Genomic DNA, 23,405 nt, shown 5'->3' on the forward strand with positions numbered 1-23,405 from the left:
GTCTGACCGTCCCGTCCGCGAGTCTGCGGCTGCCCCAGGCCGGACACCAGAGAGCAGAACTGGAGGTCAACCCACGCGCCGAGGGAAGCCCACCCGCCAGCCGCTCATCTCCGCGCAGAGAAGGAGACTCGGCCCCGGGGCAGCGGGGAACGTGGGCTGGACGCAGAGCAGCAACTGAGAGCGCGGCTTGCAGGGAGCCTGCGGGGAGCCTGCGGGGAGCCTGCGGGAAGCCTGCGTGAAACCTGAGGGGGGGCCTGCGGGGAGCCTGCGTGAAACCTGGGGGGGGCCTGCGTGAAACCTGGGGGGGGGGACCTGCGGGGAGCCTGCGTGAAACCTGGGTGGGGGGGCCTGCGGGGAGCCTGCGTGAAACCTGGGTGGGGGGGGCGCCGCGGGGGCCTGCAAGGGCAGCTGAGCCGCGTCGGTCCGCAACCATAGAGTTGGCATTGAACCTGCTGTGGGCCTTCCGGGGCCGGGCCGCGTCTGGGCCTGCGCGCGAGGCCGGGCTGTGCCGGCGGGTGGCCCGCAGCTGGGAGCCGCGGGCGGCCAGGCGGCGGGGCGGGGGTGGGGGCGGCGGGCAGGCAGTGCGCGGGACAGCCTTCGGCCGGCGGCCATGGCAGCGGCTCTGGGAGCGCGGGGGGTGACGCGGCGCTTGTTGGCGGCGCTGCGGGGTTGCAGCCCCGGTCGTGCGACCATGGTGAGTGGGTGCGGAGCGGGAGGACGAGGCTCCACGGCGTGGATTGGGGGCAGGAAGGGCCGCGCCGGCCCGACGTGGGTCCGGCCAGCGGGCTCGGACTTGGGTACGCGCCCTGGTCGGACGCGCTGGTTTAAGACGAGCCTCAGCTTCCCGGTTTCTCTTGGCTGAAAAATCCCATCGCAGTCTACATTTCCAACCGGAAAACTAACGAGGGTGACTTTTGTTCTTTAAGAAATATATAAGTAGTTGTAAAAATACTTGATGGTTAGGGTCACTGGATGTGATTAAGGGTGCTATTCGGTCCGCTAGGCTGTACGCTCGGTGAGAGCAGGGACCGCCTCCGTCAGGAGCGCTCGTTGTAAAACGGGGTGACCGGATGTTGAATTAAGTAATTTGTTTTGGTGTTTTGTTTTTTTTTTTGAGAAGTCATTAATAAATTTTCTTTTTGGTGACACAGCGATTGTTCTTTCCTCTCACGAGGGGCGTCAGTCAGTTTTCCTGCTTCAGAAGTTAATATGATATATTGGGAGTAAATTGAGTGTAAGTTTTAACATGTAGCACCACCTAGTGGGGAAATGTTGCATTAAACTCATCATTTTGACTTGCTTGTTAGAGCCCATTTGGCAGTTTGCAATTTTTTGATAGAAGAAATTAAAAATATCTCGGGGATGGAGGAAGAGATAAGCACCTTGCTTTGTGGCCATTAAGGTGAGTGCTTAACACTAGTTGAGTGCTTACTGCCACCTAGGCTTGTCTCCAAGCATAACTCTGTCATCAGGGTACTGGTGATTAAGTAAAATTAGGGTGTTTGGGGAGAAATGAATAAACATATGATTTGAATGGCTGCCTCATGCCGGGTTCTATGCTAGGCACCTTCACATTCAAGATCTCTTTCATTGAAACTTTCAAAAATCTCGTCAGGTTAATATTGGTAATATCTCCATTATAGACAAGAGGATAATGGTATGCAGAGAGGCTAAGTTATTTGTTGGGCATCCCACAGCTTCAAGTACCAACAAAGCTAGATCTCAAGTCAAGTTTATGCTCTTCAGATCCTTACTTTTCCCTGTCCCTACCTCCAACTCCCATTGAAAAAAATTAGGCCCACTGCAAAGGGTTCTGCAGAAAATGTGCCCCCAAGATGGCCATTCCTATTATGTAGATGAAATGGCTCCATTTCACAGTTCTGGACATGGTTTCTGTGCCTGGGCAGACATCGGTGGTGAGCACAGAGTGTATACTATTGACCTCATTGGGGATGTGGACAGTGGAGAACAGAAACAGCTCAGAGCTTGTTCCATAGACTCCAGGTGGTTAATAGTTTTCTCTGTAGCTACTCAATGTGGACACAGCTAATTCCTCTTCCAAAACACTGGGTTGACTTAAAATATTTAAGTGTTTAATGAGAATTTTATATTATTACCTGTTGTAGATCTCTGTGTGAAAAATTTCAGAATCTGTCATTTAAAAAAAATGAATATTTTATTTCTTAGTAGTAATGGGTTTTTTATAACAAGCCTGTGAATGTTTTTTATCTAAGTAAGAGGTATTTTTATTTATTCTTTTGTTAAAGAGAGAAACTAGAAAATTGGTGCATTAGCATCCTTTTCCCTCTTAATGGAGTGAGTTGTCTTTTTTTTTTTTTTTTGTATTTTTCTATAGCTGGAAATGGGGAGAGACAGTCAGACAGACTCCCGCATGAGCCCCACCGGGATCCACCCGGCACGCCCACCAGGGGGCGATGCTCTGCCCCTCCGGGCGTCGGGCATCGCTCTGTTGCGACCAGAGCCACTCTACCGCCTGGGGCAGAGGCCAAGGAGCCATCCCCAGCGCCCGGGCCATCTTTGCTCCAATGGAGCCTCGCTGCGGGAGGGGAAGAGAGAGACAGAGAGGAAGGAGAGGGGGAGGGGTGGAGAAGCAGATGGGCGCTTCTCCTGTGTGCCCTGGCTGGGAATCGAACCCGGGACTTCTGCATGCCAGGCTGACGCTCTACCACTGAGCCAACCGGCCAGGGCCTTTTTTTAAAATTTATTTATTGATTTTACAGAGGCAGGAAAAGCGAGAAGTATCATCTCATAGTTGCTTCACTTTAATTGTTCATTGATTGTTTCTCGTCTGTGCCTTGACTGGGCAAGCCTAGGGCTTTGAACTGGTGACTTCAGCATTCCAAGTCAACACTGTATCCACTGTGCCACCACAGGCCAGGCAAGTTGTCTTTTTTTAACCTTTAAAAGTTTTTTTATAGTCTGACCAGGCGGTGGCACAGTGGATGGAGTGTTGGACTGGGACACGGAGGACCCAGGTTTGAAACTATGAGGTTGCCAGCTTGAGTGTGGGCTCATCTGGTTTGAGCAAGGCTCACCAGCTTGAGCCCAAGGTTGCTGGTTTGAGCTTGGTCTGCTGTAGCCCCCTGGTCAAAGCACATATGAGAAAGCAATCAATGAACAATTAAGGTGCCACAACGAAGAATTGATGCTTCTTGTTTCTCTCCCTTCCTGTCATTTCTCTATCTGTCCTTTTTCTGTCTCTCTGTCTCTGTCAACAAAAAATAAATTTTTTTTAAAGTCTTTATATTTCAATTAGAGTTATCATTCAGTGTTATTTTATAATAGTTTTAGGTGTACAGCATAGTGGTTAGACATTAATTTACAAAGTGCTTTCCTCAAGTCTAGTATCCACTTGGCACCATACATAGTTATGACAATATTATTTTCTATATTCTCTATGCTGTGCTTTACATCCCCATTGACTGTTTGGTAACTACCAATTAGTACTTCTTCTAATTTTTTTTTTTTTTGAGAGAGAGAGGGACAGATGAGAGAGAGATGAGAATCATCAACTCGTAGTTGCGGCACTTTAGTTGTTTGTTGATTACTTTCTTATACACACCTTGACTGGGGGGTTCTAGTTGAGCCAGTGATCCCCTGCTCAAGCCAGCAACCCTGGGCTCAAGTCAGCGACCTTTGACTTTAAGCCACTGACCTTTGGGCTCAAACCAGTAACCTTTGGGCTCAAGCCAACGACTGTAGGGTCATATCTATGATCCCACGCTCAAGGCAGCGAACCTGCGCTCCTGCATTTAAGCTGGTGACCTCGGGGCCTCGAACTTAGGTCCTTAGCATCCCAGAGGCAGAGAGAGACAGAGACGGGAACATCGAGCTGCCCCTGTATGTGCCCTGACCAGGGAATCAAACTGGCAACCTCCATGTTCTGAGATGACTCTCCAACCAACCAAGCTCTCCGGCCAGGGCTTAATTTTTGTTGATTTTTAGAGAAACAGAGAGAGGAAAGGAAAGAGAGGAAGGGAAAGAGAGGGGAAGGGGCAGGGAAGCATTCGTTGTTCCACTCAGCCAGGCATTTTTTGGTCACTTCCCATGTGTGCCTTGACTGGGATTGAAACTGCAACCTTGTTTTGGACTGAGCTAACTGGCCAGGGCCTCCCATCACTTTTTCATCCAGCCCCCCAGCCTCCCTCTCATCTGGCAGCCATCAGTTTTTTCTCTGTATCTGTGAGTCTGTTTCTGTGTTGTTTGTTCATTTATTTTGTTCTTTGGATTCCACATGTAAGTGATAGCATATGGTATTTATCTTTCTCTGTCTGACTTCCATAATGCTCTATAGGTTCATCCATGCTGTCTTAAATGGAAAGAGTTTATTATTTTTTATGGCTGAATAGTATTCCACTGTGTGTGTGTGTGTGTGTGTGTGTGTGTGTGTGTGTGTGTGTGTGTGTACCACATCTCTTTATCTGATCATCTATTGATGGGCACTTAGGTCGCATCCATGTCTTGGCTGTGGTAAATAATGCTGCAGTGAACATAGGGGTGCATGTATCTTTTTAAATTAGTATTTTGGATTTTTTCAGATAAATACCAGAATGGCATTGCTGGGTAAAATGTTAGTTTTATTTTTTATGTTTTGAGGATCCTCCATACTGTTTTCCATAGTGGCTGCACTATTTTGCAATTCCACCAATCCCACCAACAGTGAGTGAGGGTATCCTTTTCTTTCTTTCCTCTTTCTCTTTTTTTAGCAAGAGGGAAAGAGAGAGAGAGGAACAAATAGGAAGGGAGAGATGAGAAACATCAACTTGTACTGGTGGCACTTTAGTTGTTCATTGATTGCTTTCTCATATGTGCCTTGATGGGGGGGGGGCTCTAGCTGAGCCAGTGACCCCTTGTTCAAGCCAGCGACCTTGGACTTCAAGCCAGCCACCTTTGGGCTTAAGCCAGTGACCATGGGGTCATTTCTATGATCCCATGCTCAAGCAGTCGACTCTGTGTCAAGCTGGATGAGCCTGTGCTCAAGCCGGCAACCTCCGAATTTTGAACTTGGGTCTTCAGCTTCCCACATCGACGCTCTATCCACTGTGCCATCTCCTGGTCAGGCAAGGGTTCCCTTTGCTTCACACCCTTGCTAACACTTGTTTGTTGATTTATTGATGATAGTTATTTTGACAGGTGTGAGGTGATATCTCATTGTGGCTTTAATTTGCATTGTTGAGGATTTTTGCATTTATTTTCATCAGAAATATTGGCCTATAATTTTCTTTCTTTCTTTTTTAAATAATGTCTTTGTCTGATTTTGGAATCAGGGTAATGGTGGCTTTATAAAATGAGCTTGGGAGCCTTCCCTCCTTTTGAATTTTTTGGAGTAGTTTGAGAAGGAGAGGTGTTAGTTCTTCTTTGAATGTTTGGTGAAATTTACCCGGGAAGCCATCTGGTGTTTGTTGGGAGTTTTTTGATTGCTGATTCGATTTCATTGATAGTAATTAGTCTGTTTCTTCTTGATTCAGTCTTAGAAGATTTTATGTTTCTAGGAATTTATTTATTCCATGCTGTTCAATTTGTTGGCGTATAATTGTTCATAGTATTTTCTTTCAATCCTTTGTGTTCCTGTGGTGTCAGTTGTCACTTCTCTTTCCTATCTGATTTATTTATTTAGGTTCTCCTTTTCTTGATGAGTCTTATTACAGGTTTATCAATTTGGTTTCTTTTCAAAGAACCAGTTCTTGATTTCATTGATCTTTTATATATTTTTGACTCGATTTTATTTATTTTTGCTCTGTTCTTTTTTCTTTTTTTTTTAAGATTTTATTTATTCACTTTATAGAGGAGGGGGGAAGGGTGAAGGAGCAGGAAGCATCAACTTCCATATGTGCCTTGACCAGGCAAGCCCAAGATTTTGAACTGGTGACCGCAGCGTTCCAGGTCAAAGCTTGATCCACTGTGCCACCACAGGCCAGGCTTTGCTCTGACCTTTATTATTTCTTTTCTTCTACTCACTTTGGGCTTTTTTTTGTTCTTTTTCTTGTTCCTTTAGGTATAAATTTATATTGATTATTTGAGATTTTCCCTGTATTGCTATGAATTTCCCTCTTAGGACTGCTTTCACTGTGTTGCATAGATTTTGGGTGGTTGTATTTTCATTTTTATTTGTCTCAGGGTATGTTTTGATTTCTTCCTTGATCTTATTGTTAACCCATTCATTGCTTAGTAGCATGTTATTTAACCTCCATGTGTTTGTGTGTTTTTCAGTTTTTTTCTTGTAATTGATTTCTAATTTCATACCATTGTGGTCAGAAAGAAGACACTTGATATGATTTTAGTCTTCTTAAATTTATTGAGACTTGTTTTGTGACCTAACATGTGGTCTGTCCTACAAAATGTTCCCTGTGCACTTGAAAAGAATGTATATTTGCTGCTTTGGGGTGGAATGTTCTGAAAATATCAATTAAATCCATCTGGTCTAATGTGTCACTTAAGTCTGCTATTACCTTGTTGATTTTCTGTAAGCTCTATTCAGTGATATCAATGGGGTGTTAAATCCCCTATTATGACTGTGTTATTGTTTATTATTTTATTTTTTATTTTTTTTTGTGATAGAGACAGAGAGGGACAAATAGGGACAGACAGACAGATAGGGAGAGAGATGAGAGGCATCAATTTGTTGTGGCACCTTAGTTGTTCATTGATTGCTTTCTCATATGTGCCTTGACAGGGAGGGGGGCTACAGCAGACAGAGTGACCCCTTGCTCAAGCCAGAGACCTTGGGCTCAAGCTGGTGAGCCTTGCTTAAACCGGCTGAGCCCACGCTCAAGCTGGCACTCTTGGGCTTTCGAACCTGGATCCTCTGCATCCCAGCCCGATGCTCTATCCACTGTGCCACTGCCTGGTCAGGCTATTATTATTGATTTTAGAGAGAGATAAGGAGAGAGAGAAGCATTGACTTGTTTTTACACTTATTTATGCATACACTGGGTGATTCTTTTCTGTGCCCTGACCAGGGATTGACCCTGTACCTTGATGTATGGGGACTATGCTCTAACCAACTCAGCTAACCAGCCAGGGCTGATGGTGTTACCTTTTTTTTTTTTTTTTTTTTTGTATTTTTCTGAAGTGAGAAGCAGGGAGGCAGAGAGAGAGACTCCTGCATGTGCCCGACTGGGATCCACCCAGCAAGCCCACTAGGGGGCGATGCTCTGCCCATCTGGGACATTGCTCCATTGCAACCGTAGCCATTCTAGTGCCTGAGGCGGAGGCCATGGAGCCATCCTCAGCTCCTGGGCCAACTTTGCTCCAATGGAGCCTTGGCTGTGTGGGGGGGAAGAAAGAGAGAAAGGAGAGGGGAAAGGGTGAAGAAGCAGATGGGGGTTTCTCCTGTGTGCCCTGGCTGGTAATTGAACCTGGGACATCCACACACCAGGCGATGCTCTACCACTGAGCCAACCAGCCAGGGCCTGTGTTACTTTTTTTTCCTTTATGTCTGATACTTGTTTTTATATATTTAGGTTCTCCTATGTTGGGTGTATAAATTCTCTTCTTGGATTAATTCCTTTATCATTATTAAATGTTATTTCTCTCTTATTATAGTTTTTTTTTTTTTCCTGAAGCTGGAAACGGGGAGAGACAGTCAGACAGACTCCCGCATGCACCCGACCGGGATCCACCCGGCACGCCCACCAGGGGTGATGCTCTGCCCACCAGGGGGCGATGCTCTGCCCCTCTGGGGCTTCACTCTGCCGCGTCCAGAGCCACTCTAGTGCCTGGGGCAGAGGCCAAGGAGCCATCCCCAGCGCCCGGGCCATCTTTGCTCCAATGGAGCCTTGGCTGTGGGAGGGGAAGAGAGAGACAGAGAGGAAGGGGGGGGGGTGGAGAAGCAAATGGGCGCTTCTCCTATGTGCCCTGGCCGGGAATCGAACCCAGGTTCCCCGCACGCCAGGCCGACGCTCTACCACTGAGCCAACTGGCCAGGGCCTATAGTTTTTGTTTTAAACTTTATTTTGTCTGATATAATTTAATGGTACCCCAGCTTCTTTCTCATTTCCATTTGCATTAAATATCTTTTTCCATTCCTTGATTTTGAGTTTATGAGTGTCTTTTGATCTGAAGTGGGTGTCATGTAGACAACATATATATGGATTTTGTTTTCTTATCCATTCAGCCACCCTATGTCTTTTGATTGGAGCATTTAATCTATTTACATGTAAAATGATTATTGGTAGGTATGCAGTTTTGCCATTTTATTATCTATATCTGTGTTTTCCCCCCTTCTTTTTCTTGAAGAAGTTCTCTTAACATTTCTTGTAATACTGATTTGCTGGTGCTAAACTCCTTTAGCTTTTTCTTGTCTGGGAAGATCTTTATTTCTCCTTTAATTTTAAGTGATAACATTGCTAGGTAGAATAGTCTTGGTTATAGGTCTTTTCATCACTTTGAATATTTCATGCCCATCCCTTCTGGCCTGAAAAGTTTCTTTTGAGAAATCAACTAATGGTATTATGGGAATTTTCTTGTAGATTATTAACTTCCTTCCTTCCTTTTCTCCTCCCTTCTCTCCTCCTTCCCTCCCTCCCTTCCTTCCTTCCTTCCTTCCTTTTAAATTTTTATTTACTGATTTGAGAGAGAGAAACATTCATTTGTTGTTCTACTTATTCATGCTGTCATTGGTTGATTCTTATATGTGTCCTAACCAGGAATTAAACCTGTAACCTTTGTGTTTTGGGATGATGCTCTAACCAACTGAGCTACGGAGCCATGGCTTAATTGTGATGTGTCTTGGTGTGGGCCTCTTTGAGTTCATCTTTTTGGGGATTATCTGTGTTTCCTGGACTTGTATGTCTGTTTCCTTCATCAGGTTAGGGAAGTTTTTAAATATTATTTCTTTATTTTTTATTTTTTTCAAGAGGAGAGGAGATACAGAGACAGACTTTAGCATGTGCTCTGACCGGGATCCACCTGGTGACCCCCGTCTAGGGCCAATGCTTTGCCCATTGGTGGCTTCTCACAGCTGAGCTATTTTCAGCACCTGAGGTGGAGGCTCAACAGAGCTATCCTCAGCTCTGGGCTGACGTGCTTGAATAGAGCATGGCTGCAGGAGGGGAAGGCAGAGAGATGGAGAAAGAGAGAGAGAATGGGAAGGAGGGGTGAAGCAGATGGTCCCCTCTTCTGTGTGCCCTGACTGGGAATTGAACCTGGGACTTCCACACAATGGGTTGATGCTCTACTGCTGAGCCAACTGGCTAGGGCCCTGATATTGTATATTTCTTAAATAGGTTCTAAATCCCTTGCTATCTCTCTCCTTCTAGTATTCCTATGATGCAAATGTTGTTCCACTGGATGTTTTCCCAGAGTTTCCTTAAACTGGACACCTGGACACTTTTTTTTTTTTTTTTAACAGAAACAGAGAGAAAGTCAGAGAGAGGGATAGACAGGGACAGACAGACAGGAGCGGAGAGATGAGAAGCATCAATCATCCGTTTTTTGTTGTGCATTGCGATACCTTAATTGTTCATTGATTGCTTTTTCATATGTGCCTTGACCACGGGCCTTCTGCAGACCAAGTAACCCCTTGCTCGAGCCAGCGACCTTGGGTCCAAGCTGGTGAGCTTTTGCTCAAACCAGATGAGCCCGTGCTCAAGCTGGTGACCTTGGGGTCTCGAACCTGGGTCCTCGGCATCCCAGTCCGTCACTATCCATTGCCCCATCGCCTGGTCAGGCTAACCTGAACACTTTTTAAAAATGTTTATTGGCCTGACCTGTGGTGGCACAGTGGATAAAGTGTTAACCTGGAAACGCTGAGGTTACCGGTTCAAAACCCTGGGCTTGCCTGGTCAAGGCACATATGGGAGTTGATGCTTCCTGCTCCTCCCCCTTCTCTCTCTCTCTCTCTCCCCTCTCTATAATGAATAAATAAAATCTTTAAAAAAAAATGTTTATTGCTTTTAGCAAGAGAGGAAAGGGGAGAGAGAGAGAGACAGACAGAGATAGAGAGAGACAGAGAGGGACAAGAACATCGATCTCTTCTTATATATGCCCTTACTGGGGATTGAACCACCAACCTTTGCACTTTGGGATGATTCTCTAACCAACTGAACTATATGGCCAAGGCAAATTAGTCACATTTTTATTTCTTTTATTTTTATTTTATTATTTATTAATTTTTTTGTGACAGAGACAGAGAGTCAGAGAGAGGGACAGATAGGGACAGATAGGAAGGGAGAGAGAGGAGAAGCATCAATTCTTTATTGTCGCACCTTAGTTGTTCATTGATTGATTTCTCATATGTGCCTTGACCGGGGTGCTACAGCAGACCGAGTAACCCCTTGCTCGAGCCAGTGACCTTGAGTTTAAGCTGGTGAGCCTTGCTCAAACCAGATGAGTCTGCACTCAAGCTGGCGACCTCGAGGTTTTGAACCTGGGTCCTCCATGTCCTAGTCCAAGGCTCTATTCATTGCGCCACCTCCTGGTCAGGCAAACTAGTCACATTTTAAAAAATCTTTTTTTTTTCTTTTTGCTGTCACAACTGGATGTTTTCTGCCTCTTTGTCATTCAAATTGCTGAGTTGATCCTCTGTTTCACATAATCTGCTATTTATTCCTTATCTTGTATTCTTCATTTCAGTTTTTGTACTCTTCTTTTCTGACTGGTTCTTTTTTATGGTTTCTGTGTCTTTTTATGCTTAGTATCTCTGTTGAAGTTCTCATTAAGTTCTTTGAACATACTTATAAGCAATATTTTGAAAACTCTGGTAGATTGCATGCCTCCAATTTGTTTAGATCTTTTTTTGGGGTGGTGGTGACAGAGAAACAGGGAGAGGGACAGATGGGAAGGAAGGGAGAGAGATGAGAAGCATCAATTATTTGTTGCAGCACCTTAGTTGTTCATTGATTGCTTTCTCATATGTACCTTGACCAGGGGGCTACAGCAGAGCAAGTGATCCCTTGCTCAAGCCAGCGATGTTGGCCTCAAGCTAGCAACCTTGAGCTTTAAGCCAGCGACCATGGAGTCATGTCTATGATCCCACGCTCGAGCCAGAGACGCTGCACTCAAGCTGGCAACCCTAGGGTTTTGTTTCTTTCTTTTTTTTTTTTTAATAAATAAATTTTTATTTTAATGGGGTGACATCAATAAATCAGGGTACATATATTCAAAGAAAACATGTCCAGGTTATCTTGCCATTCAATTATGTTGCATACCCATCACCCAAAGTCAGATTGTCCGCCGTCACCTTCTATATAGTTTTCTTTGTGCCCCTCCCCCCTCTCCCTCTCCCTCCTTCCCTCCCCCCGCCCCCCGTAACCACCACACTCTTGTCCATGTCTCTTAGTCTTGTTTTTATGTCCCACCAATGTATGGAATCCTGCAGTTCTTGTTTTTTTCTGATTTACTTATTTCACTCCGTATAATGTTATCAAGATCCCACCATTTTGTTGTAAGTGATCCGATGTCATCATTTCTTATGGCTGAATAGTATACCATGGTGTATATATGCCCTTCTTTATCCAGTCTTCTATTTTTTTTTTTACAGTGATTAAAGCCTTTAAGCAAACTCTTGGCCAATACAGCAAGAATCCATAAAAGAGTAGTGTCCTTAACATGTTCACCGAGTCCAAGTTGGCCCCAATACCATGCCATATCCCTGAAAAATGCAACCCAACCACAGTTCAGTCTGTTAGGAGCTGTCACAAGGAGCAGGAGTCCAGGAAAGTCCATATCCAGGAAAAGTCCGCATGGTACTGGAATTGTTGTCACAATTCTATACTTTGCAGCTCATGTCCAAGTCCCAATGACCGCTGCTTCTAGCTGGTAATGATTCAGGTAGACTGGAAAAGCCATTTGCAGCATGCGTGGATATGGAGCTTCTGTTCTCCTCTGCCTGGAGAGATGAGACCAGGTTGCTTTTCCCTGGAGCTCTGTGACTGTGGCTTGGTAAAGAGAACCTTGGGATATACTAAGCTGGGTGGCAAAGGTAGATTCATAATAGAAGTTGGCAAAAGGGGGAAAGAGAGCTCTAAATTAGGAGTAGGTTCCAGCCTGAAATATGAGTGGGGCATTGAGGTAGGAGGGATAAAGGAAACACTATATATTAAGCAAAGCAGCAGAAAATAGGACTATCAACACCCACAACAGAGATCTTTGAGGGAAGAATAAAAAACCTGACTATTCAGGCAAGACATAGTTAAGTGGCCCTTGTGCAAATCAGATCAGTTTACCTCTTCTTGGAAGAAATACCTTAGGCTCGTCCACAGTGTTGTAGATGGGGCCAATGGCCCTGGGCACCTTCAGCCTTCAGTGGCAAACCCCAGCATTCTGGGCAAGGTTAGGTCATAGGTAGCTGGAGCAGGGCTGGAAGAAACTGAACCCTCCCTTAGAGGAGTGAGGGAGAAGCCTACCTTCCAGTGTCCCTGTTTCCTCACAGCAGAGGCATGTAAGTCTGGCAGGCTTTAGCTCAATGACCTTCCTTTCCACTATTGAAGCAGGACCCAGATGGCGTCCTATGAGACCTCTTTGGGGCGTTGGAGCCTTTAAGGGCGTATCCTAAAATCTGGTAGTTCCCCTGATCTCTATTGGGCTTTTTCGGCCTCTTGGTATCTTAAAGGCCATGCTCAGAAGATCTCACTGAGGGGTTTGAGGATCCCCATCCGCCTATATAAATTTTTTCCATATATCTGGAGCTATTTGGAAAAAGACAAAACAGTGTTAATAGCTGGATCAAATAAAGAAGGTAGTAGTTTGCAGGAGAAAAAGATTTGGCATCTCCTGTTCATCAGCATTCAAAAACAATTTAAAAATGTTTAAAGTAAAAAGCATGATATGGTAGACCCGTAGGAGTTCCAGGATATGACTCCCCCCTTTTAAATTTTTTTAAAATTGACCTTAAAATATTTGCTGGGTACACTTTAATAATATTATACTTTGACTTTAAAGATTGTAAGAATGACAAAATACAGTAAATGCTTTTGCTCCATATGCAGGAGCATTGTCAGTTTAACCAGTTTAGGAAATCCAATAATAGAACAATGCATACAGACAATGAGCTATAACATGCTTAGCAGCCTCTCCTGTTCTGACAGAGGTTACTATAAATCCAGAATATGTATCCACTGTAATGTGGACATAGGACTGTTTGCCAATGAAGGTATATGAGTAACATCCATTTGCCAAAGTTGTCCTGGTATGGGTCCTTGAGGGTTAAGTCCAAATGAAGGGGCAGATTGTAGTATAGGACCCCTTGGACAGGATTTCCCACTCTGCCGTGCTGCTTCTCGAGAAAGTTGAAACTGTTTACACAGGGCTGCAGTGTTCTGATGATGAATAGTATGAGACTGAATTGCTCGATCTGTCATGGTTGCTCCAAATAATTTTCTTTTGGGTAGCTTGATCAACAAGGGCATTCCTAAGCCTTGGCTGGTTGGCTCAGTGGTAGAGCATTGGCCTGGCGTGCAGGAGTCCCGGGTTCGATTCCCGGCCAGGGCACACAGGAGAAGCACCCATCTGCTTCTCCACCCCTCCCCCTTTCCTTCCCCTCTCTCTCTCCTCCCCTCCTGCAGCCAAGGCTCCATTGGAGCAAAGTTTGCCCAGGCGCTGAGGATGGCTCTGGTTGCAACAGAGCAACACCCCAGATGGGCAGAGCATCTCCCCTTGGTAGGCGTGCCGGGTGGATCCCGGTCGGGCGCATGCGGGGAGTCTGTCTGACTGCCTCCCCGTTTCCAACTTCAGAAAAAAAAATAGGGCATTCCCTTGTGCTAAAGCTCCAGGAGCATGGAGTGAGCTCGAGTATGTCCTATGAAACATGGAGCTCTATGTTGACATACAAGTCTTTGAAGAAGGAGGAACTGCTGAAATAGTTCATCAGCATTTGTCCCTAAGACAGCAGTCTTTATAGTGGAAACACCATAAGTAAATATTTGCTGTCTGTATATAGATTAAAAGGGGAATATGGCAAATGCTGAAAAGCCGTGCTCATGGCATATAATTCTAGACTTTGAGCTGATTTTAAGTTGAGAGTTTCAGTATAAAGTTGTCCATTGATTTGCAAGAGCGATTTGCCATTTAGTGGAAGTTTCCCAGAGCCATTGTTGTTGATCATTTGAAAAAAGGAACAACAATAATTTTGAGGCTCAAAATTGCCTATGTAAGGGTCGCCTATGCCCCTTGATAATCCAGGAGGCAACAAGATCAAAATATGGCAGTGTATTCCATAGGCTATTAGATGGTTCAATGTGCCCAAGCTGTAGCTGCTCTTGTACCAATTGAGCAGCTGCCCTAAGTTTCTCCTGAGAAAGGGGCCATTGGTCTACCCATACAGGATTATCTGATTTCCAAGTAATTGGGTCTGCACAATGCATTATTGAGGTAGCAGGAGCTACCAAGGCCCCTATGCTAAATTTTGATATCCTAATCCACACCTGGTATTGGGTGCCATTTCTATGGGAGTAAGAATTCTTCGCTGTTCTTTCCCTAGTCCCTTGGTGGGCAAAAATCCCCAATCAAGCATCTGAGTACTGACTAAACCATTAGGACTGACAAGCAACGCTCCCATATTTTTCAAAACATCTCTACCCCACAAATTAACTGGCCATCCAGGGAGCACATAAGGCTTAAAAAATCCAGAATGACCTTCTTAATCTTACCAATGTAGAAAACCAGAACTTTGTTGAGGGGATTTACTCTGCCCTATACCTTGTAATTCTGTGGTTGCTGCATGAGTGGGCCAGGAAGGAGGTCAATGTAGCTTAGCAATAACAGATACATCAGCTCCACTATCTAAAAGTCCTTTAAATTTATGCTCATGTATTGTTAGTTCCATTTCAGGATGTTCCTGACCTATTTTTTTTTAATCCAATTGGCAAAATCAGAGGAGCCAAATCACCAATTTGCTTGGAGCCCCTTTTGCAGGTTGTGGCCTGAGAAACAGAATTAGCATCCTTAACCCCAGGGTTTCTAACCTGGGTCCTCCGCGGCCCAGTCCGACGCTCTATCCACTATGCCACCACCTGGTCAGGCAGTGTGTGGGTTTTTTGACTTTTTGCAGGAAAGATTTTACAACATGAGTCCAGGTTATTATTTTTTTTTAAATAGGGACAGAGAGAGAGAGAGTCAGAGAGAGGGATAGATAGAAACAGACGGACAGGAACGGAGAGAGATGAGAAGCATCAATCATTAGTTTTTCGTTGTGACACCTTAGTTATTCATTGATTGCTTTCTTATATGTGCCTTGACTGAGGGCCTTCAGCAGACCGAGTTACCCCTTGCTCGAGCCAGTGACCTTGGGTTCAAGCTGGTGAGCTTTTGCTCAAACCAGATGAGCTCGCGCTCAAGCTGGTGACCTCCGGGTCTCAAACCTGGGTCCTCCGCATCCCAGTTCGATGCTCTATACACTGTGTCACTGCCTGGTAGGCGAGTCCAGGTGATTTTGAGGGTACACTTATTAAAATAGGACAGTGAAAGGCTGCTAAAGTGGTGTGGGACCATCCAAAGAGCGCTGGACCAGGAGTTTAGAGCCCTGAGTTCTGATTCTGGGGACTTGCAGGGTGCCCTTGGATGGGTGTGTTACCTGAGTTTCCTAAGTCCTAGATGCTGGCCATTATCAGTGGTCATTGGTAAGATGGCCAGTGGTAATGGTCAATCTCACTTATATCTGTAATAAACCAGAGAAACTGAATTGTGAAGTTTGAAACAGAAGTAAGGGGTAATGAAACACCATACTGTGAGGCAGCTTACTTCATACATAGCTAGCCTTGTTTTTGTTTATAATTTGAGAACTTTGCATTTTGAGAACAAAGGAACCAAAGATGGTTAGAAATTGTTGCCCTTAAGACTTTTTTTTTACATATCTAATAAGGAAAAGAGTTATATGTTTATTTGAGTTTAACTAAAATTTTACGTTTCAATACTAAATGTGTTCTTTTCATAGTCAGTGGATGCTCACTTGTTGACAGCAGAGGAGAGGAACCAAGTTATACTTGACCTTAAAACAGCAGGATGGTCAGAATTAAGAGAGAGAGATGCCATCTACAAAGAATTCTCCTTCAAAAATTTTAATCAGGTAATTATGATATATTCTTGCTAGTCCCATGGTCTGATTTTGTCACCTTAGACTGTAACTCTTTCTAATACTATCGGTTGTATGGTCTCATGTGGGCCCAGGATCCAAATCCTTTTCTTTAAGAATTCAAGGATAGTTGCTTCATCCTGCTGACATCTGATGCCACCCAACCGAGTGGGCCATCCTTACTTAGCTCTCAGGGAAGAGGGTGGTTTGTGTCATTTGGAAAATAAAATTCTGAAACCACTATTGCTTTGATTTGGTGTCCTTTCAGATTTTAAATAATGTGGTGAGAGAGTGTGAGTTTTTTCTATTCATCTGAAGGGGGCATGAGTAACAACAGTTGAGAAACACACACCAGCTTGACTGATTTTCCCTAATTTTCTTGAATGATTGTCAAGTTTTCTTTCTCCCTCTAGTTGTATTTCTGTATAAATCAACTCCCAAGCTGCACCCTCTTCTCTGATTGGCTCGTTTCCCCCAAGCCCAATAGGCAGCCCTTGAAGTTTTTCTTAAAAGCTGACCTCCAGGTGGAGACTCAGCCTTCACAAGGGAGCTGTGAACGAGGCGCCACCCTGTTTAGAGAGTCATCTCCCATGACTAACCTTGCAGTTCTTACTCCGTTGCATTTGTATAAGCTCAGTGCTTTTGACTATTTCATGTTTGTTCAGTTAGTTTGGTAATCCTCAGGACAGATTTATTGTTTTTATTTACGTTATGTGTCAGCCTCTAGAAGGCAGAGACCATCTTTGCTTAAATAACTCTCTGTTGTATCTAACACAGTTCTGTGTACAAACAGGCATTTGATAAATGCAGACATTAATTACAGCATTTGCTCATTTCTGGAAGGGTGTGTGAGGACCAGATTTCCACCAAAGAAAGCTCCGCATGTTTTCCTAGTAAATGCCGTTGGCTCCACTGTGCTGCGTGCCCTCTTCTGCTTTCCATCCATCTGGCTGCCAGCCTTCCACTGTGAGTCTCCAACTCCTGAGGAAACCAGACCATGCGGACTCCCTGTCACTGCTGCCTATGTGCTCAAAAGCTCTTGTCAGGGGCTTAGCACTCTGTGGCTGGTGGCGGGGAATCCCTTCGGTACAGTAAGCTTGTGCATAAGCTCTAGGTAGCATTTTCCAAGCTTATTAAAATTCTTACATGTGTACAGCCTGACTCCTTTAAGTCTGGGCTAATTTATTGGGCTTGAACATGTGGCTTAAAGTACTTGAGTCATGTTGCCTATGGCTCTGACCGTGAGTCAGTCGTCCAGCCCCACTCTAACCTTGTGCCAGGGTGACTTTCAGAGATGGGAGGGAAGGGAAGCTGTCCTGGGCAGCCTCGATTAATTGTAGCATTATTCACCAGGACATCTAAGTAAGGAATCATTTTTTCTCCCTTCATCCAGCTTTTAGGAGAAACAGGCAGATGACAAGAAAATCAGCTGATGTCAGGGAATGTATTCGGAGAACCAGCACTGAGTCCATATCTGAGGGTCGTTTCTCTAGCCAGGCTCCTATGATGGCAGCTGATGTCCTGACAGCTGCCTGTGCCCATCAGCCAGAGACTATCAGGAACACCATTAGCTGAATGAGTGGGGTCCACTGCTTGCTAAAGGGAGAGAGACCACAGTGCAGAGGGACCCAGGCACATCTCAGGGAGGTGGGGTGAGACTTCTTACAGGATTTGGGCTTGTGTTAGTGATTTGGGTGAGTTTTTAAGGAATTAGGGTTTTGCTCTGGAGTGGATGTTGTCAATAACTGTATAATTCTATAATTTAGTATTTTTTTAATTGAAGAACTCCTTTTGTAAATTTATTTTATTTATGTATAGTTGGTATGCAATATTATCTTAGTCATGTTTCAGATATATATATATATATATTAAAGTATTTTAATAAATTTTACCTATAGGGAGAAGAGACTAAACTAAAAATTGTAAAAAGCAATAGTCACTCATTAGCTGGGAGGTGTGTGTGTGTGGGGGGGGGTTGGGTATTTTATTTATGGTTTGTCTGTATTTAGATATCATGGCAGAGGTCTTATTTTTGTCGTAATTTCCTAGAGGCAACATAGGCTCCTCAACCATGGCACAGGATTTGATCGGGTAGAGGTCAAGGCTGGTGCTGACGTGTGGCCCAGGGCCCGCCTCCAGGGCTGCTGCAGCATTCTCTGAGGGCTCTGCTGGTCCTGGGGCCTCTGGGAGAGGTGGCTGCGCACCCACAGAGGGCCGTTGTCTGATGTTGAACTTCACGTACAACACCAAGGCCGGGTGCGCCGGCCAGGCCAGCTCCTGGCAGCACCAGGGCCTGGCTAACAGTCCCAGGCCAGCTCCAGGCATCGGGGTACTCTTCTCCTTCTCACAGGGATGTTTAGGGTGGTGGCCCTTGGATGCTCACAGGTCCTCACTTAGCTTTCACTTAGGATAGAAAATCTGTTGTTGCTGTTTTATTATAAAACAGTAACATAAAAAATTAAAATAGGTTGGTGTAAAAAAACCCAATTTTTTCCACTGTAGCTACTTTCATCTTTTTTACTATTCTCTTGTAGTCTCTCTCCATAGGTCTAGTTATTTACAATGTGGTGATTGTACGTGCAATTAAATTTTTAAAAATTAGTTTAATTTTTATTGTGAAAGTAATATTCATGAACTCAACAAATATACTGCTCACAAAAACTAGGGGATATTTCAAAATAAATATGAACTGATAAACCCCTAATTTTAGTGAGCAGAATTAGGGGATATTTCAAAATGAATATGAAGCAATAAAATATTCCCTAATTTTTGTGAACACTGTACTTATAAAGCGTTTTCTCTGCTAGGTACTGTGAGCTCATGTCTGTGGCTCCCTTTATAGTGAGGAAGGTGGACAGTGAACAGGCGAATAGACAACATGATTCTGGGTCGCGGTAGTGGCACGAAGAGAAATAGCACAGGCCTTTGGACCAGAGAGTGGTGGATGGGTGAGTGCACTATTTAAGCTAGAGTGGTCTGGAGAGGCCCTCTGGGGAGGGACATCTGCGGCCTGAATAATGTGGAGGAGCTCAGCATGTGATGACCCAAAGAAAGGGTATTCCAGCAAGTGCAGGAAGGACAGCATTCCCCAAGCAGGCATGATCTTGGCGCGACTGTGGGAGAGCCAGAGAGCCATTGTTCCCGAGGGGACAGAAAGGAGGTGAGGCTGAGAGAGGGAGGGGCGAGAGCACTAAGCCTGGTCAGTGTGGTGAGGAGTTTGTACTGGATTCTGTGAAGGAAAGCTATTGGGAGATTTCTAGCAAAGAGCATAGATTTGGTTTATGTTCTGAAAAGATCACTCTGGCTGAAACGGTGTTGGACGGAGGCTAGACTTGGCGGGGGCAGTGAAAACCAAATGCGGTGTTCAGATGCATTGTAGAACTGTGCACTTGAAACCTGCATAATTTTCTTAACCACTGTCACTCCAGTACAATTAGAAAAGAAAGATCATTCTGACTGTTCTGCTGAGAATAGACTGTAGCATCCACCGGGTCAAGAACAAACGTCGGAGACTTTCAGGAGTATAGATGTAACTTTATTGGCCAGTTTTACCTGCGCAGGGGCAAATTCCCGAGGTGTCCAGAGACACCGTGCTCACAAGGAGCTACAGATGGGAATCGCACCTAGCGCTCACAGCTAAAGCTTTTTATAAGCTAAGCAAGCAAGCCTCATACAGAAGCAGATGTGGCGGTAACCTATTTGCTAAGGGGGCTGCATATAGCATAGCAACAGGGGCTGGGGTCTAGCTCATTGGCGAATTCCAAACCTAAACTTCTGATAAGGGTCTTTTAACCAATAGAATGCAAACGTTTGTCTCTTTTTCCTTTTTTTTTTCTTCTCTCTCAGCTTCCCAGAGTCCCTATCTGTCTCTGCTTCTTGAACGACCTTGGGCATGTTACTCCTAACAGAACAGGAGCAGGACCTGCCTGTAACCCTTAAGTTCCCTGTTCCATTAGTGCCTTGCTTATTTTCTGATCTTCTCTTGGTCCTTACATTCCCTACTCCTATTAGGGCATAAATCAAACCCTTGATTCTTCATCAGAAGGAAGGATGGTGTAGGTAGGTTGAGACAGAACCATCACTTTTACAGTCTCGATTCTTTCCTTAATAAATGTAAGGAGTTTATTAATAACTACAGGCCCAATAGTGAGAGCTAACAAAAGTATCAGTAATGGCCCAGCAATTGTAGATATAAGAGTGGTTAGCCAAGGGGAAGTTCTGAACATAGAGGCATACCATCCTGGGTCATCTTCTTCTAAGTTCCTATTTTCTAATCTGTTTGCAAGTACCTTGATATTCTCTCTAATTACTCCAGAGTGGTTAGCATAAAAACAGCATTCTTCTCTTAGAGCAGCACACAGTCCTCCTTGCTCGAGTAGGAGGAGGTCTAGTCCTCTCCTATTCTGAAGGCCTACCTCGGCTAGGGAGTCTATTTGCTTCTCGAGGTATATTACCTGGTTTTGGAGAAGCGCAATATCTTTGGAGAATGTCTTGGATAGCTGTCTGAGGGTAAGTTCCCCTTGAATGAGGGATGCTGTCCCTACTGCTGCTGACCCTACAATTCCTATGGTAGCTATGATAGGGATAAGAAGTGGAGCTCGTTTTTCCCGCCTCGGGGGAGCCACAAGGAATTCAGGATTTCCCCCATACAGATATACCTGTGGAATAATGTAAGCACTTACACAAAGTTCAGGATGAGTGGGGACTATACACTTGAAGATGCCTTGAGTACACACAAACCATAGTCCTTCAGGTGCCTTCGTCACTTTTGGGTCCTCTAGGGTGGCGAGTAGAGTTTCTTGGTTAAGGCAATAGTCACTGTAATTGGAATTACCTAAGGTGAAATTTGCTAAGAGGTAGCAGGTTCCTTTCCCATGGAACTCTGCTAAAGTGAGAGATCCTTCTGAGACACAATCTTTCATCTGATCCTGGTTCCGGCCCCTCGTAAGGGTTACTGTAGTAGGAGCCAGTTCCCCTTCTCTCAAGGTGTTGGCTCCAAGCCCTACATAGAAAGGGGGTCTGGGACTAAGGCAAAGCCAACAAGATTCTGTAATTTCAGGCTGTGTCTTGTTAAAGAAGGGGAATACCTTATCTAATAAATCTAGGGCATACGTCTCTTGGTGGTGTGGTCTTTCCAGTAATGGGCTGGGAGTGTAAAAAGGCAATTTATGGTCCTGCTCCTCTGGCTCTATTGGGAAAGAGTCTACAGTAGGAGTCGTGGTAGCTCCGCTCTGGTCTAGGCCTGTCTTACTGTCCGGGAGTTTTGGTGCTGCCGGAGTGTGTGCTGCTGGAAGGCTGACAGGGGGCCTAGGTGGCAGCCCGTTCCCTACTCCTATTAGGAAAGGTCTGTTCTTTGTAGGAAGCTTTCTAATGGTGAAAAAGGTACCAGGATCATGTCCAGTTACATATAATCTTAGCCCCCAGGTTTTTCCTGAATTCCAACTTGGGTCTTTAGGCTTCTTAATAGTAATGATAGTAGGGTTACAATTATCTTTAGCACAGTCCTCATCCCAACCATCATTGGGCCTTCTTCCCCCTAATCTAGTTCCTAATCGAAAAAGACTTATGTCTGGGTCTGGTTTCGGTGGACTCCATTGAAATTCACTGACAAGTGTTTCACAACCCCACGCTTTACAAAAATAATCTGAGTGAGACCCGCAAATTCGGCGCTGTCCGGAAGGGGGTTCAGGGCAGGCATAGTGTGGAGTATACTATAAAGCCCTATTTTTAACATGAGGTGCACACTTACTACCTGCAGTGTATGAGCTAGGCCAGTTATCTAAGAGCGGGCTCCTGGCTGAATCAGAATGTCTCCAAGCTGCTGGTGAATCACAGAATTTTTCTTCAAAAAACTTTGATAAATCAGCTTGGAGTGTTATGGAGGTGCTACTATCCCAGGTGTTATTCTGTGCTATAACTGAGCCATCTGCTGTCCTGATTAAAACCCATTCCTGCAACTCTAGTCCCTTGCTGGGTAAATAATAAAAAGTCATCAGTCCTAAGTGGAGGAGAAGGTGAGCTTTAGAGGCTCTCCAGGGGTCTGTTTGACTTGCCATCTCTGGGATCCTTCGTCAGGTGGTTGGGCTGATTTCACGTGGGAGAGATGGATCCAATAGGGCTTTTCTGCTATCCGGACTGCAGAAGGGGTACTGAGCAACACCTGGAATGGTCCTTGCCACCGAGCCTCTAGGTTCCCTCGACGGTGGTTGAGAACCCAAACCCACTGTCCAGGGTCCAGTGGCGACAACCTCTGGGCGTTGTCTTCCAATGCTGCAGCTCTCTGTTCCCGCAGCTCCCTTACTTCTCTCCGAATCTGCTGCAATGCCTGTAGGGACTTGAGGAAAGTATGATTAGACATCTCTATTTCCTCTCTGGTGAGTTGGGGTACCATTGGAACGGGTTGTCCAAACATAAGCTCATAGGGGGTCCATCTATTAGTGTTAGGTGTACACCTAACCCGGAACAGGGCAAAAGGGAGTAACTCTACCCAGTTTTCGCCGGTCTCCTCTCTTAATTTAATTAGAGTTTCCTTTAATGTCCTATTCATTCGTTCTACTTGTCCTGAACTCTGAGGCCTGTAAATACAATGCAATTTCCAATCAATTCCTAGCCTCGTAGCTAATTCCTGGGAAATCTTAGAGATGAAAGCTGGTCCATTGTCAGATCCTATGGCTATAGGAATTCCATATCTAGGGATGATCTCTCTTAGCAGGATCTTGCAAACTGTGGAAGCAGTTTCACCCTTGGTGGGAAAGGCTTCCATCCATCCTGTAAAAGTATCTATTAACACTAGTAGATACTTATATCCTGCCTTTCCTGGAGTCATTTCTGTGAAATCTATTTCCCATAACTCTCCTGGGCACTTTCCCCTATATCTAACTAAAGGGGGGAGCTTCTTGTTTATAGCATTGACCTTAGCACAAGCCTTACATCTAGAAACTATGGATTGCACGATATCCCTAAGCTGGGGTCCCCTGTAGTATTTCTTAATTAGTTGTTCTATCTTATTTTGCCATAGGTGGGAACTTGCATGGACTTCCTTTGCAATCTCTCCTATAACTCCCTGGGGTAGGTAGAGTCTAGTGTCAGGTAGTTCTATCCACCCCTGCTTATTTCTTTTACCCCCTAATTGCTTTCCCTCTTGCTCTTCCTCAGGAGTATACTTAGGGTTGGGAGGCAGCACGGGTTGAGGCAAAAGCGGTAGAATGTCTGCAGTTCCTTCTTTTGCAGCTTCTCTGGCAATGATGTCAGCAAAACGGTTTCCTTGAATAATTGGAGAGTCCCCCTTTTGATGTCCTTTGCAATGAATTATGGCTACTTTAGAGGGAAGCCAAATGGCATCGAGCAGGGCTAAAATCTCAGTTTTATTCTTAAT

At 44.8% G+C, this 23,405-nt stretch overlaps 1 protein-coding gene across 4 annotated transcripts in view; it reads left to right on the forward strand.

Annotated features, from left to right (window-relative positions):
* The first annotated feature begins 385 nt into the window (after positions 1 to 385).
* Positions 386 to 23,405, forward strand: part of PCBD2 (pterin-4 alpha-carbinolamine dehydratase 2) — an 83,379-nt gene continuing 60,359 nt past the window's right edge. For 2 of the 4 annotated variants that reach the window (XM_066343122.1, XM_066343123.1), the window contains exons 1-2: positions 386 to 694; positions 15,893 to 16,024. In XM_066343122.1, the coding sequence (XP_066199219.1) occupies positions 611 to 694; positions 15,893 to 16,024 (216 nt within the window). In that variant the 5' untranslated portion in view covers positions 386 to 610. Of the gene's footprint in view, positions 695 to 15,892; positions 16,025 to 16,873; positions 16,997 to 23,405 lie in introns of those variants that run through there. The other 2 variants (XM_066343125.1, XM_066343124.1) reach the window with 2 other exon arrangements.

The sequence above is a fragment of the Saccopteryx leptura genome, chromosome 6 (genome assembly GCF_036850995.1).
Source record: "Saccopteryx leptura isolate mSacLep1 chromosome 6, mSacLep1_pri_phased_curated, whole genome shotgun sequence".
In the NCBI taxonomy this organism is placed as follows: Eukaryota; Metazoa; Chordata; class Mammalia; order Chiroptera; family Emballonuridae; genus Saccopteryx; species Saccopteryx leptura.